This window comes from Mangifera indica, chromosome 8 (genome assembly GCF_011075055.1).
Source record: "Mangifera indica cultivar Alphonso chromosome 8, CATAS_Mindica_2.1, whole genome shotgun sequence".
Classification (NCBI taxonomy): domain Eukaryota; kingdom Viridiplantae; phylum Streptophyta; class Magnoliopsida; order Sapindales; family Anacardiaceae; genus Mangifera; species Mangifera indica.
Genome location: NC_058144.1, coordinates 12,840,977 through 12,855,293, shown reverse-complemented (window position 1 = coordinate 12,855,293; position 14,317 = coordinate 12,840,977). Strand labels below are relative to the sequence as shown.

The window sequence follows — 14,317 nt, the reverse complement described above, 5'->3', positions numbered from 1 at the left end:
TTATTCATTTCTATATATATTTATTTATCTATATATTGATTCATTTATATGTTCATAACAAATATATATAATTAAAAATACTTCATCAAAAAATTAAGAAATATTAAAAGACTGTAGTTAAAATTAAATACTTGAGAAGAGTTGAAAAAGATAATTTGGTAGTTAAGAAATTTATTTAATTTTGCACAAATAAATTCGTCTTAATTGTTTAATTTATTTTTTAATTTAAAATATCATAATAAACTTGTTACAGAAAATGTTAATGTTAATATTTAAAAAGAAAAAATTCTCAAAATTTATCAACGAAAAATAATATCAAAATTTATTAAATATTGAGAATATTTGCAAGGCATATATATATATATATATATATAAATTGTTTTCAACTTTCAATATATAGCCTTTATTAGGGTTGAATATGCATGTGATTCGATATAAGGAATTGTGAAGCGTAATCGAAGGATCTTTGTAGACTCAAAATAAAAAAATCAATATAAAAAGATAATATTCGCAGTAACAATCAGAAACATTAGGTTTATAGAAACAGGTACAAGTACAACATTTATATTAAAATTAACATTCACGAACATTAGAGTTACAAAAACAAGTAGAAAAATAACATTTATATTAAAATTAACAAGTACAAATAACAAGTGCATTTATTTTTCATCTTTCTTCTTTCTTCTTGAACTTGATGGTACAAAACTAGGTACTGGAATAGGGCTTCTGCAGTTTTGTTTTGTATGTCCAGGTTGATGACATCGGCTACAGATAAGTTGTTCAATAACCTCTCCTTGAGAAGGCCATCTGTTTTTATTTGCTGGACGTCCTGCACGATGACGATGCACATATGGTGGGTGGATAACAGTTGCCTCCTCCGGATAAACCCACTCTGACTGATCTCCCAATGGATTGACTGCGTCTGCATAAACTGTTTGATAAAAAGCTGTGCTGTAGTATGAATGCACCCATTGAAGGCAGGTTGTAAGCTTCATATATCTGGCTATAGCAATAACGTGCATGCAGGGAATCTTTGATAATTGAAATTTTCTACAAGTACATGTATGCTCCGTCAAGTCTACTAGGGCATCATATTGGCATTGGCCACTACCAAGAACCTGGTATCGCTCAGTTGTTATAGGATGCACTTCTAAGTTCGATAACTTCCGTACACGTTTTGCGATCTTATCTTCAACCCAAGGTGTGACTGGATTGGTACAAGCATCTGTAAATCATATAAATATAAATTAATCTGGTTAGTAATCAAGTATAAGTTTAGTAACACATATTTATAACATAGTATAACAGTGAATATGAACTTACTGGCATGATTTCTTCTTTCATAAAACCATCGCTATAATGTACCTCTAATGAACTCGATCAGCATAGTAATAGGTAAACCTCGAGCATGTTTGACTAAGGCGTTAAATGACTCAGCAATATTGGTAGTCATTACATTGTACCTATGCCCTGGAAAATATGCTCGTGCCCATCGATCAAAACCCACTTCATACAAGTATGCAGTTGCCTCAGGGTGCAAACGGGATAGTGACTTCATGACCTGTTGGAATTCAAATTCAGTGTACGCCTTGGCTGCTTTCCAATACATCCATGCGACTTTAGCATTCTTTTTGTACTTGGACCGCATGTTACAATGGAGATGGTGACAACAATAACCGTGATGCACACCAGGGAAAACTTCAGCCAATGTAGAAAATATGCTGACATGTCGATCTGAAATGATGGCCAACTGAGGTACCTCACCAATACAATCCCGCAACTTCATTAAAAACCAACACCATGTGTCATGATCTTCCCTGGGACCAATCCCAAAAGCAAGCGGATATATTTGATTATTCCCATCTAATGCGACAGCAATAAATAGTTGACCCAGATATCGACCCTTTAAGAAAGCAGCATCAATACAAATAACCGGTCGAATATGATGTTGAAATGCACGGATACTACAACCGAACGCCATGTAAAAGTATTTGAATCGATCCTCCTCATCCGTTAGTATATGTGTCACCGTCCCTTGATTACAACGCTCCAAATTAAGGCAATACTCTGGCAGCAACATAAATGACTCTTCCGGTGTCCCCCTCAATGATTGAAGTGCCCAATTTCTCGCCCGCCATGCTTGTGCGTATGATATATCAAATTTATATCGGTCGGCGATATCAGCAATGATCTCCTTCGGTCGATAAATACGATCAACTAAGATGAATTTGGTCCTCAAAATCTGCCCCAAAGCTCGAGCACCTGCTTGCCTATGATGAGGTAATATCTGATTTCTGCAACATGTGTGATAGCTACCAAACGACGTAATTCAAAGCTATCAGTTTCTCCCACCCTAACTGCCTGTGCACGCCATTTACATTCTTTGTTACGACATTCAAGAACCCATCTAAGCGTGTCTGATTTTTTCACTCTAAATTGATATCCCCTACGAAGTGCGTCTTGAGTTATCGCATCAATCACATGTTGTTTACTAGGAAATAATGTACCAACTTTTGGAGAATCAGTATCCGTCGATGCTTTAGAGTTTCTAGATGTAGATGGTTGATCAGGAAAAGGTGGTAACCAATGAAATGCATCAGTAAGAACATTCCCACCAGCAAGATTTATTTCTGGAAAATAACTCGTACCTCCAATATCGTTATTACCATAGGTTTTCTCTTCAATCTCTGGTTCTTCGATTGAAATATTATGTTCAACCTTTCCATTAAATTCACTCCAGTCTGGAAAAGTTGCTTCACCCCCATTAAGGAATTCTTCTGCGTGATACAATGCATCAACGTTAACTTCATTTATATGTGCAAAATCTTCCTCTAAGAATTCTTGTTTCGGATTGATCTGGATATTTTGCATCTCTTCTACACCAATAGTTTGATTTTCTGGATAACTGCTCGACTCACCACCTTGAAAATCTTCATTCGCTTGTTGAGTCTCGTAACTATCATCAGTAAATGTAGTTATAACAAATACTGGAACACATTCTTTGAAGAGGTTAAATAGACCGTTAAGAACCTCAACATCTTCATCATTCGAAATTTCTATCAGAACACCGTCGTCGAGATGCCTCGGTTTCATGCTTAACTGAATGTTAAATATCCGTTGATCTATATTACACTTGTCGCTCACTATTTCGATTAATTCTTCGAATGATGTGTGTTCTGGAATTTTAATCAATTTCCTATTACCTCCAACATATTTTATAACATTATCACCCTTTTCTATCCAATTTCCCCCATATCTAATTGAAGCATATCCAGCCATTTAGATTAATCCTACAATAAAATATATAATCAACATAAATAATACGGCTGAAAATAATATTTACATATGTCTATTACATAATTATTCCTATTCCATAATTCAATTATATATTGTGACTACTTAAATATATCATATTTTGTTATTAAACTTTAACAAATAATAATTTAATTTAAAAGGATAGTTTTGGTATTTAAGAGGATATTTGGGGCATTTTCGTTAAAAAATTTTAATATAAGGGTATTTTTGTTAACTCCTAAAATTTGGGGGTAAATTGTATATTGCCCAAATCAAATATATAATTAACATAAATAATACGACTAAAAATAGTATTTACAGATGTCTATTACACAATTATACCTATTTCATACTTCAATTTGACAAAATAATATTATTAAACATATCCTAATAATTTATTATATAAAATATCACATATAATTACATTATTGATAAAATAATAACGATTGAAGTAATATCATGTTATCCTATACTACTATAATATTTAAAACATAACCTATCTAATTTTTATTATTTTACATATTACATACAACTATAATTTATTATATAAAATATCATATATAATTGCATTATCAATAAAATAATAACGATTAAAGTAATGACAGGGATAAATACCTCGTAATGACGAACTTTTCTCTTCACGCCCGAAATCTTGAACACGAACTTAATTTCTCTCTTCAAAAATCTCTCTCAGATATGTTAAAAATGAAGGAAGATATGTGGTTTATATAGAAATAGAGGAAGGGCATTTTCGGTATTATTTTGGGGCATTTTGGTTTAAATACTTTAACTTAAGGGTATTTATGCTTTGACCCCAAAATTTATGGTAAATTTGTTTATTACCCTTAAATAAAATAGTAATTTAAATTAGAAGGGTAGTTTTGGTATTTAAGGAGATATTTGGGGCATTTTCGTTTAAATACTTTAATTTAAGGGTATTTATGCTTTAACCCCAAAATTTGGGGTAAATTATTTATTACCCCACAAAAAAGGGCATTTATTTAAATTTTCCTAATTTTATCCTTGACAGTAATAATGAAATTTAATAGAAGAGTGAATATTTGAGTTTTTGATGATTAAAGGGTGAAAAATTGAGTTTGTATCAAACCTTAGGTGGGAAATGTGATGAGTTCCCCTCTTCCGCAAAGGACTTTCCACCTTGTGGAAGTCTAATGTTTTTTCCTTCTTTTTTGTTCTTTTGTTTTTGTTTGTTTTTTTTAATTTTACACAACACGAGCTAACCATTAGGGCCAAACAAGGCCTCAAGTCTATTTTTGACCTAATCAACATTAATGTCCCTAGAACTTTCCTGAGAATGTTACAATGACATGACCAACAAAAATTTAAAAAAATAAAAAACAAAGTAGTCATTAATAGGGATGGCACTGGGGAGAGGCGAGGAGGGGATATCAATTCTCGTCCCTGCCTTGTCCCCGTTATGGGGATAACAAAGAATCCCCATCCTCTCCCCGCGAAGAAAAATCCCCTCCCCGTCTCTGCGGGAAAAAATCCCCTCCCCATACCTGTAAATATAAATTTTAATTTCTTTATGTATTTCAATAAATAAAATAAATCATATTTTTCCAAAATATCACTTGCTACAAGAGCTACAAAATATTCATTGTTATTTTAGTTCAAATACAAAGTTTTCATAAAATCTAACAATATGCAATAATCAATCTCTTCATTAGTAGCTCTTCATGTATGTGATTTAGGGTAATTTTATAATAACATTAAATTTAACACTTTTCATTCACTTCAATGGATTTTATCAAGTTTATAATTTTTTTTTTTGTGTAAAACCTAGTGGATTGACTGATAAAGTTTTGAAGTTAAAATAAAATTAATTTGGTGCATTTGTATTTTATGATAATGAGATTTTGGGGTTTTTTTAATATATTAGATTAATAGTTCAGAAATCAGTAAAAATTGATAATTGATAATTCTAAAATTAGTAAAATTAAAGTTATAGTTTTAATAAATTATAATGTAAAAATTTCTAGAACTTAATAGTTTAGAAATTATTATATTAATATATTAGATTTATGAGGTGAGGTGAGGTGGGGTGGGGTGGGGTGCGGTGGGGTGGGGATAAGACGAGGCGGGGCGGGGACATATGTATCCCCATCCCCGATTACGGGCATTTTTTTCGTCTCTATCCCCGCCCCTTTTCCCGTTAGGGTCGGGGAGGGTCGAAACCCCTAAAATCGGGCCCAAATTGCCATCCTTAGTCATTAAGAAATGACTACTTTGCACCAAAATAGTTGTAACCACCATTTAGGGGTAATGACAATATATAATTTTTAATTTGTTTATTTTCAAGTTTTCCCTCATAAATACGATTCCATTTTCTTCAATAATTTTCTTTTGACACCCCAACTTTTTCAATTCTCTCAAGTCTCAACTTTTTCACACCCCAATTTTCTTCAATAATTTAACATTATCACATAATAGAGTTATTCTACTAATGTTACAATATTTAAATCCACCTTATAGAAATAAATTATTTCATATTAGATTTGTATGTCATATAATAAATTTAATTACATTAGATGAATTAAAATTAGCTCAAAATGGTATATCTCAAATTAGATATGGAATTAGTTTCATTTTATCATCCCTTTCTTGTTTACAACAATATCAGAGGATGTGTAAACAAATGAAGTTAAAAGAAGAGAAAATTGAAAATTGATGTTGAAATTCATTGGAGCTCTACATATTTAATATTAAAATATTGTGAATGTTATAAAATGATATCACTAACATTTTTAATACAAAACAACATGAATCTAAATAGACTCCATATCATTGGCATGTTGGATTTTCAGTGATGAATATATTAGAATCTTTAAATAATTCTACTAATCAATAGTATTACTCTTTTCCAGTACATCCAAAAATTATATAAGAGTAATTCTATACGTACTCATTTTGAATATATAAATTATCTAATTATATGATGATACATATTAAATATGTATATATTTATATACATAAAATAGGTACGCATAATTTAATTTATTGTGAAAGAGTAAGACAAATAGAAAAAAAATTTAGAAAACATATTGGAAAAATACACCTATATTGTTTTCTGATCCAACGACAAAATTATTAGGAATGAAAAATTGGTTAGATGTTATTTTAGAAAATCTAGATATCTATTTAGAATTAACAATAAAAGATACTAAGAAATTATAACCTGAAATGTATTCAATTTATGAAATCAGATATGAAAACACTACAAATATGTTGCAACTATGTTTAAGTTCAAGTTCATCTGAAGGTTAATAATGTTCTTGGTTCTTTCTAACTAAAGGTAAACAACCAATAGGTTTAAGCTTTTTGTTTGGTGAATTTATAATTTATCTAAACATTAATCATTTGTCTGAAATTATGAATAAAAACAATCAATTTGATTTCTTGCATGATGGAAAGCACATCAAACAATTTGTCATATACTTTCCATCATGACATGTGATTTGTTAACACCTCCAGTTACTATAATAACATTTAAATCAACTTCTAGGGCAAGTTCGTGTATTGGACGATGGAAGATCAAATTTATATCCATGTATTATTGAAAATATTATATGCATGAAAAACTGGGTGAGAATATATTTCAAAATATAAAATCATGTTGTTGATGATATATTAAAATATTTCAATAATTTAGATATGATGATAAAATTGAAAATGTGTGATAATTGTATATGACTGTTTTTTCCATGTAAAGCAAATGTTTCTTTTATTTTATTACTTAGTATGCAATCACAGTTTTTGTCCGTAATAAGTTAGGGCCTTTTAATAAAATTTAAAAAATATTGTCCTCGTTTTTAGAAAAAATAATTATAAAATTAAAAATTATATATTTTTGCAAGTTGACTTTCATAAAGTCCACAAATACACGATTTATCGTGTCATGGGTCTTAAACCGACACAACCCATTAAGACTTGTATTTTTATGAGTTTTGACACGATATGATTTGTAGTACATTGAATTTTGTCATTTTTGACTTGACATGACACGACATGACCTATTGTTATTATCTTTACGTATTATTTTTCTTATTTGACTTAAAGTAAAGCACAATATATTTCATGACACCAAATTGAAATATCTACAAAATACATTTAAATTTTAATTCCCATGGAACTTTTTTACTTGCTTAATCTGAAACAACTTGAAAAATGATCCATAACCTTGTTTAACAAACTCTAACTGCAATTGCATAAAATACGTTAGAAAGTTAATAGAGGTTATTACAATGGTATAAGGTTTTAAAAGTTAAAACCACAAATTTAAAGAATGTTATCTTAAATTTGAAAGCATGGCTAACATAAGAGAGATAGTGAAGATGAAAAGATGTGAAGTTGAAAAGAATATGAAGATGATAAGAGTTTTTACTATTAAATTCAAAGCCATTTTGTAGCTGATAATTGATGCAATTGGAGAACTAATATTCTATGGGAGAAAATATTAAAAGTGTCATTTCTAAATTTGGATATATTTATAGTATCACTAACTATATTTCCTCTCCAATTAATGGTTAAATTGAACTAAGTATATAATTAGAAATTTTAAGCGGAGGAGTTAGAAGCATCAGAATGTTGAAATAGAATGGCTTGTAATTGATAAAAAGGGCCTTTTAACTAAATTATAAGAGAGAACATTTAAAAAAGAAGAAGTAATAATTCAATTGAATAGTGGAGGCATAGACGTTGAACGTCCAAAAGATAGAGGAGGAGAGGCAACCGAAGAAGCTAAAAAGAAGTTGATCCGATGCTGCTAATGGGAGCTTCTGCTTCAGTTCCGCAGCATTCAATCCACGAATTCACTGTCAAGGTTTTCTTTATATTTTGGTTTCAATTCTGTTTCTTACTGAATTATTACCATTTCATTGTGTTGAATCATTTCGATGTGGAACAGGATGGCAGTGGCAAAGGCGTGGACCTCAGCATTTACAAAGGGAAGGTCCTCCTTCTTGTTAACGTTGCCTCCGAATAGTTTTCCTTTTTTTTTTTTTACTCATTTTGCTTTAGCTTTTTGGCTTCGATTAACTTATTTCTTCTTCCTTTTAATTATGTTTTTCTTTTTTCGCCTTTTGGGTGTTGCCTGACGTTAAATGGTAATCGTAAATGATAATTTGTGGTCTATACTCATATTTTTAGGTACGTGTGAATGGACCAACTGCAGCACCAGTGTACAAATTCCTGAAAGCAAGTGCTTCCGGAACCTTTGGGTCCAGAATAAAGTGGAACTTTACCAAGTTTTTGGTTGATAAGGAAGGGCATGTCACTGATCGCTATAGTATAACCATTCCTCCTATGGCAATTGAGGTATGAGTGCTGCATGTGTTTCAACTTTTTAGGGTTTCAAATAACTTATGTTGGTTTTCCTTTTTGCTTTTGGTTTCTTGATGCAGGATGACATAAAGAAAGCGCTGGGAATTGATTAACAAAAATAGGATTACATGTTGTAATAGTATGACTTTAAAAAATTATCAAAATCTCTCAGAATGTACAAGATCTTTATATATTATTCTTGTATTTTATTTTCTATATTAGCTAGGATTTTCTTCCACGTATAAATATATGTATTTGTCATGAGAATTAGCATGCAGTATTCTTTTCATTCAAAATCTATCATGGTTTCAAAGTATTGATCTTCATTATTTTTTTTGTTACCATGGATGATTCTAACACCAAAACAACATCCACTTCTGGTTCTCACCATGACTTGTCATTTACTCAAGGACAAATACTACTAATTCTAGCTTTTACACAACCACATTCAATAAATTCCTCTAGTCTATTCATCAATATCACACAATTTAGAATCTTTAAACAATGTTTGTGATAACCATAGTCTCCCAATTAAATTACCTGTAGAATGTGGCTTAAATGTGTTAGAGGGTAATCTTATCATTATGGAGCCGTTTGTGGTCTGTAAGGTAATTTGAAGCAAAAGGGGTAATTTAGTCTTTGTGCTGAATATTTACCCTAAGTATATAAAGGGCTTTATTAGGGTTGAGCGAAAGACTTTTTTCTTTTGTGTGGGTTGGCTTCCTTGTTCTTGCTCTGCTTTCTGAAATTAGGGCTGTGTTCTTATGATTTAGATAAACCAGGGAGAAATCTTTTGGTTTTCTTCGGTTGTGTAAATGTCTTGAGTCTTGATGAAGGCTTGGTGTGAGACTTTGGTTCACGGCGTGTCATTGTCGTGTGAGGTGTAAATCGGAGGGTTTTGTAAGCTGTATTTGCTTATGTTCAATAGTGGATTCGACTGCCTTGGATATAGGGTTTCAAATCGAAACCTGAACCAAGTATTTCTTGTGTTTTCTTGTTGATTTCTGATGTTGTTGTTATCCTTTGATTACTTGCTAATTCAGTTCACTAATATGATAAATCTTGTATAAACATTCTTAATAAACCTAATCCAAAATTAACATTACCCAATGGAGATCAAGTTCCCATGACTCATTTATGTTCTTGTAAATTTAATTCTCATATGCATTTAGACAATGTTCTCTATGTTCCTTCTTTTGAATCTAATCTCATGTATGTCAGTAAAATAACCAAAGGCTCTTAATTGTTTGGTCACCTTCTTTCCTCATTTTTGTGTTTTTCAAAACCAAGTGATGAAGAAAGTGACAAGTTTGGCTAACGAGCATGATGACCGTTATTACCATGACACTAATCCAAATAACCTAACACCAATTTCCCTTGTTGCAATTGCAAATTCCCTAATTGTGAATATTTGGCATTAGTGTCTTGGACATCTTGGTCAACATGTTTATGAACAATATTCTTGCATAGATCGTAATATTTCATTTTCAAATAAATAACCATATGTTGTTTGTTTTTTAGCAAAACAAACTCATTTACCTTTTCTTACTAGTTCTATCTCCACAAAAGGATGCTTTGACCTTATTCATGTTGATGTTTAGGGACTATATACAATCCCTTCTTTGAATGTGTAAATTTTTTTTATCACTATTATAGACGATTTTTCTCGTGGTACTTGGGTTTTTTTTTTGTCTAAATCCCAAGTTTATGCTTAAATTCAATTTTTTTTTTCAATAGTCAAAACATAATTTAATACCACCATCCACAAAGTCAAGAGTGATAATGTAATACCCTCAGGTATATTCCAGAGGTAATTATGTCTCTTGAACATGTTTTGAGATATTTCTCATTTTTAAGTATATATATGTGTGTTTATATATATATATATGTATGTATGTATGTATAAATAACTATATAGAAATACAAAAAGAAAAAGAAAAAGAGATAAAGAGAAAGAGATAATGATGTAAATAAAAAAAGAAAAGACAAAAAACAATAAAGGAAGCTTCAAGTGTTTTCTATTATCTTCTCCCATAAATCTCCAGTAGCCAGCCTCCTTCATGTTGTTTTCTTTTGTTTTGTGAAGCCAAAGGAAGGAATTGAAAGGATTTTGGAAGATAAAATAAGAAGAGAAAAAAAAGAAGCACTTTGGAAGCTTTGGTAACCAAAAGATCTCCTTCCTTTCCTTTTACCTATGATTATATATATTTTTTGATACATGTTATATGAATATGTTAGTGTGTTTTGGTATTGATTTAAGGTGATTTTAGTGATAAAGGAAGCAAGACAAGGAAGGGGAAGCCAACTTGCAAAAATTGGCTTGAAACAAGGTAAGGGGTATCATCCTTGATATGTTGCATGTTTTAGGCTTTTGGTTCCTTGGATCTATGTTATAAATGATGATTTTGAAGTTGAGAAATGTTGTTTTGCCATTTGGGATATCTATGCGTGTGATTTTGTTCATGGCAGAAAGTTGCATAATATTTATAGTTTTGCCACTAATTTCATCCCACGTTTTGTCTGCCTTATCTAATGAATCATGAGTGTGATTATAGCTTGTTGGAAATATATTTGAATCCTCTTTCCAATGATATATAGCTTGTATGAATTAGAGATCATTTGGACTGATAACAAGGACTACTTTACCAAATAAACAAAGGAGACAGTTTTTGCCACTGATTTCATCTCACGTTTTGACTGTCTTATCTAATGATTTATGAGTGCTATTATATCTTGTTGGAAATCTCTTTGAATTCTCTTTTCAGTGATATATAGCTTGTATAAATTGGGAATCATTGAGACTGTTAAATATTGTATGAACCATAAGGACTGCTTTACCAAATAAACAGAGGAGGCAGTTTTTGCCACTGATTTCATCTCACATGTTGACTGCCTTATCTAATGAATTAGAAGTGTTATTATAGCTTGTTGGAAAGCTCTTTGAATCCTCTTTTCAACGATATATAGCTTGTATGACTTAGAAACCGTTTGGACTATGAAATTGTATGAAAAAAAAGGCTGCCCTCTCAAATGAACAGGGTTGTAAACAGTATTTCACAGTTTTGGAAAGGAAAAGAAAGGAAAGAAAAAGAGAAGAAGAAGAAAGGAAAGAAAAAAAAGAAAAGAAATTTAGGGCTCAAGATTCAGGGGTCATTCCAAGAGTATGGTCTGGTGAGTTATGAATAGATTTAGATGGAAGCAAAATTAGTAAGATATAAGGCCCGCATGCGTGCTATAAACTATGAAGGGGCATTTTACACTACACCACCCGTAGTAGGGCACATCCGTAGTAAGACATAGACCCCTAGTAGGGTCTGTTCGTAGTAGAGCATACTCGTAGTAGAGCTCAATTTAGATTCAAAATGGTGTAGTGAGAGAAAAGAAGAGAGCTCGAGCTTAGAAATATGTCAAATCCCTATAGTCAGCTTCCAGAAAGTATCAAATAGACACCAGATGGGACAAAGTATGACCAAAATAGAAAAGAATGAACTAGATTATCCTCTCGATTTCTTATGGAGGTTATGAATGAGGTTGAGCCCCGAGAGTAAGTTAGAGCAGGAAAGAAGATAGTTTACTTAATTGTTTTTCCTTACTGAGTGTTCTTATCTCTCGCTTTTTTTTTTTTTCATAATTGCAGGTACTGGTGATCGAGGTAGCTGCAAGGCAGGGTCAGGTCAGCGAAGATAGATCTGACTGGAGCAGGTTATGTTTGGTTTATATTGCATGCATACAGTCGCATGTTCTTATGGATTTTTGACCTTTTTAAGAAGATTGTACAATTGTATATGATTACTCTATGTTTTCAGATGCTTTCAGATGAGTTTTCATATGAGTATATACATCTTTTGTTCACTTCCAGATTTTCAGTTTTCTCAGAATAATTTCTAGACACTTTCAGTAATGAGTTGAGTTCAAAGTAGTTTTTTTAAGTATTTAAAAAAAAATTGGCACTCTGGATATTAATTTGTAACATTTCTTCTTCCATGGATAGTATTTATGGGGAGAGATGTTACAAGTTGGTATCAGAGCATGATTTTGGAAACCCAAAAATTGTTTTCTGAAACAAAATAGAGTAATTAAAGTAACACATAAATGAAATACTCTCCAGCCATGCTGACCACCCTCGCAGCCGATCACTATAAGTTAAGTTTTCACTTATACTTGCTGAGTTTCATGAGACTAATGTGTTCATTGTCAGGACCTATGAGTTGAACACCAATAGATCCCTCTCAGAGGAGCCAGAGTGAAGGAGCAGTCCCCTAAGTACCCTATGGGGCACTCAGTGCACATAATGTATGAAAGATTTTCAGAGAGATGATGAGAAAGCATAGAGGTGCTCATACACAGGGAAGTGAAACAGCGCACACGTTGCTAATCTAGGGACATGATATGAGAGAGGTTACTTCAGCATCTACAGTAGCCCTAGTGAGCACTCAATTGCATCCTATTTCTAACCTTCCTAGTATGCACCAACCTCAAAAATTTGATGGTGCAAAGGACCTAATAGTAGTTGAAGAGTGGTTGGAATCAGTAAAGAGTGTAATGACCCTATTTGATATGATCGATCAGGAGAGAGTGAGATATGTCACCCATCTTTTCAAGTCAATGGTAAGAATATGGGAAACGATCAATGTCTTAGAGATGACATGGTCCGAGTTCAGGCATCGATTTGAGACAGAGTATAAAGGTACCGATGTTACTTTGCATTAGGGCCCAGGATTTTATTAATCTAGTGCATGGGATAGATTCAGTAAAGGAATATTCCACGAAGTTTAATCAGTTATCCTAGTATGCCCCTGAGATAATTAGTACAGAGATGAGACGTATGCAGAAGTTTGTGTACGGGCTAGATCCAAAGATAACTCGAGATGTTTTGACAAGGGCACAACCACCTAGGACTTATGCAAAGGCCCTTGATAGAGCTTTGAGGGTAGAGGTTTTTGTGAGGAGGAGGTTTGGTCAGACCACAGGGTAAAGGTTACACCCCTTACTGCCATGCTAGTTCCCTTGATGAGCAGTGGTTCAGTTTTAGTACAGAGAGGCCCTCCTCTAGACCAAGACAGGAAGGGTAAACGACCTCTTTAGTTCAGAGACATAAAAAAGAACTAGAAGAGTGGAAAGAAACAGAGAGGACCTGAGATACCAGCTTGCCAAAAATATGGGAAACAACATAGAGAAGAGTGTCTGACAGGTCAGATAGTTTGTTTCAAATGTCGTCAGCCTAGACATATCGTTCATTTTTGTACAGTTGCCCCAATGAGAGTAGAGCAGCAGTAGCCTATCAGAGGGGTGACAACCAGAGTTTATACGATCACCCAAGGCCCAATAGAGGCTAACCCATCAGCAGTTACGGGTCAGATTCTCTATCTTGATACTCCTATTTATGTTTTAGTTGATTGTGTGGTAACTCATTGTTTTATAGCCAAAAGTTTGCTTGAGAGGTTAAAATTACAACCCGTTAAAATAACTCAGAGGATTATGATCGCGTTGCCTAATAGGGGGTTAGTCATTAGTGAGATAATGTTGCTAGGACAGAGTATTATGATTTAGGGTCGACAGTTACTGGTGGACCTGATTGTGTTCAAAATACCAGATTTTGACATGATTTTAGAGATGGACTTTTTGGGGAGATACAGAGTTGAGATTGATTATAAAAAAAGAAAGTTAGATTTAACCTAGA

The 14,317-nt window shown here is 32.5% G+C and overlaps 1 protein-coding gene and 1 pseudogene across 1 annotated transcript; one reads left to right on the top strand and one right to left on the bottom strand.

Moving 5' to 3' along the window:
* Positions 1–659: 659 nt before the first annotated feature.
* LOC123223994 lies at positions 660–1,609 on the bottom strand. Its single transcript, XM_044647478.1, has 2 exons — positions 1,366–1,609; positions 660–1,225 (listed from the first exon to the last, which is right to left on the bottom strand). Exons 1-2 carry the CDS (start codon positions 1,607–1,609, stop codon positions 660–662), a joined length of 810 nt encoding a protein of 269 aa, XP_044503413.1.
* A 6,474-nt stretch (positions 1,610–8,083) lies between these two features.
* Positions 8,084–8,750, top strand: LOC123223993 (annotated as a pseudogene).
* Positions 8,751–14,317: the final 5,567 nt, after the last annotated feature.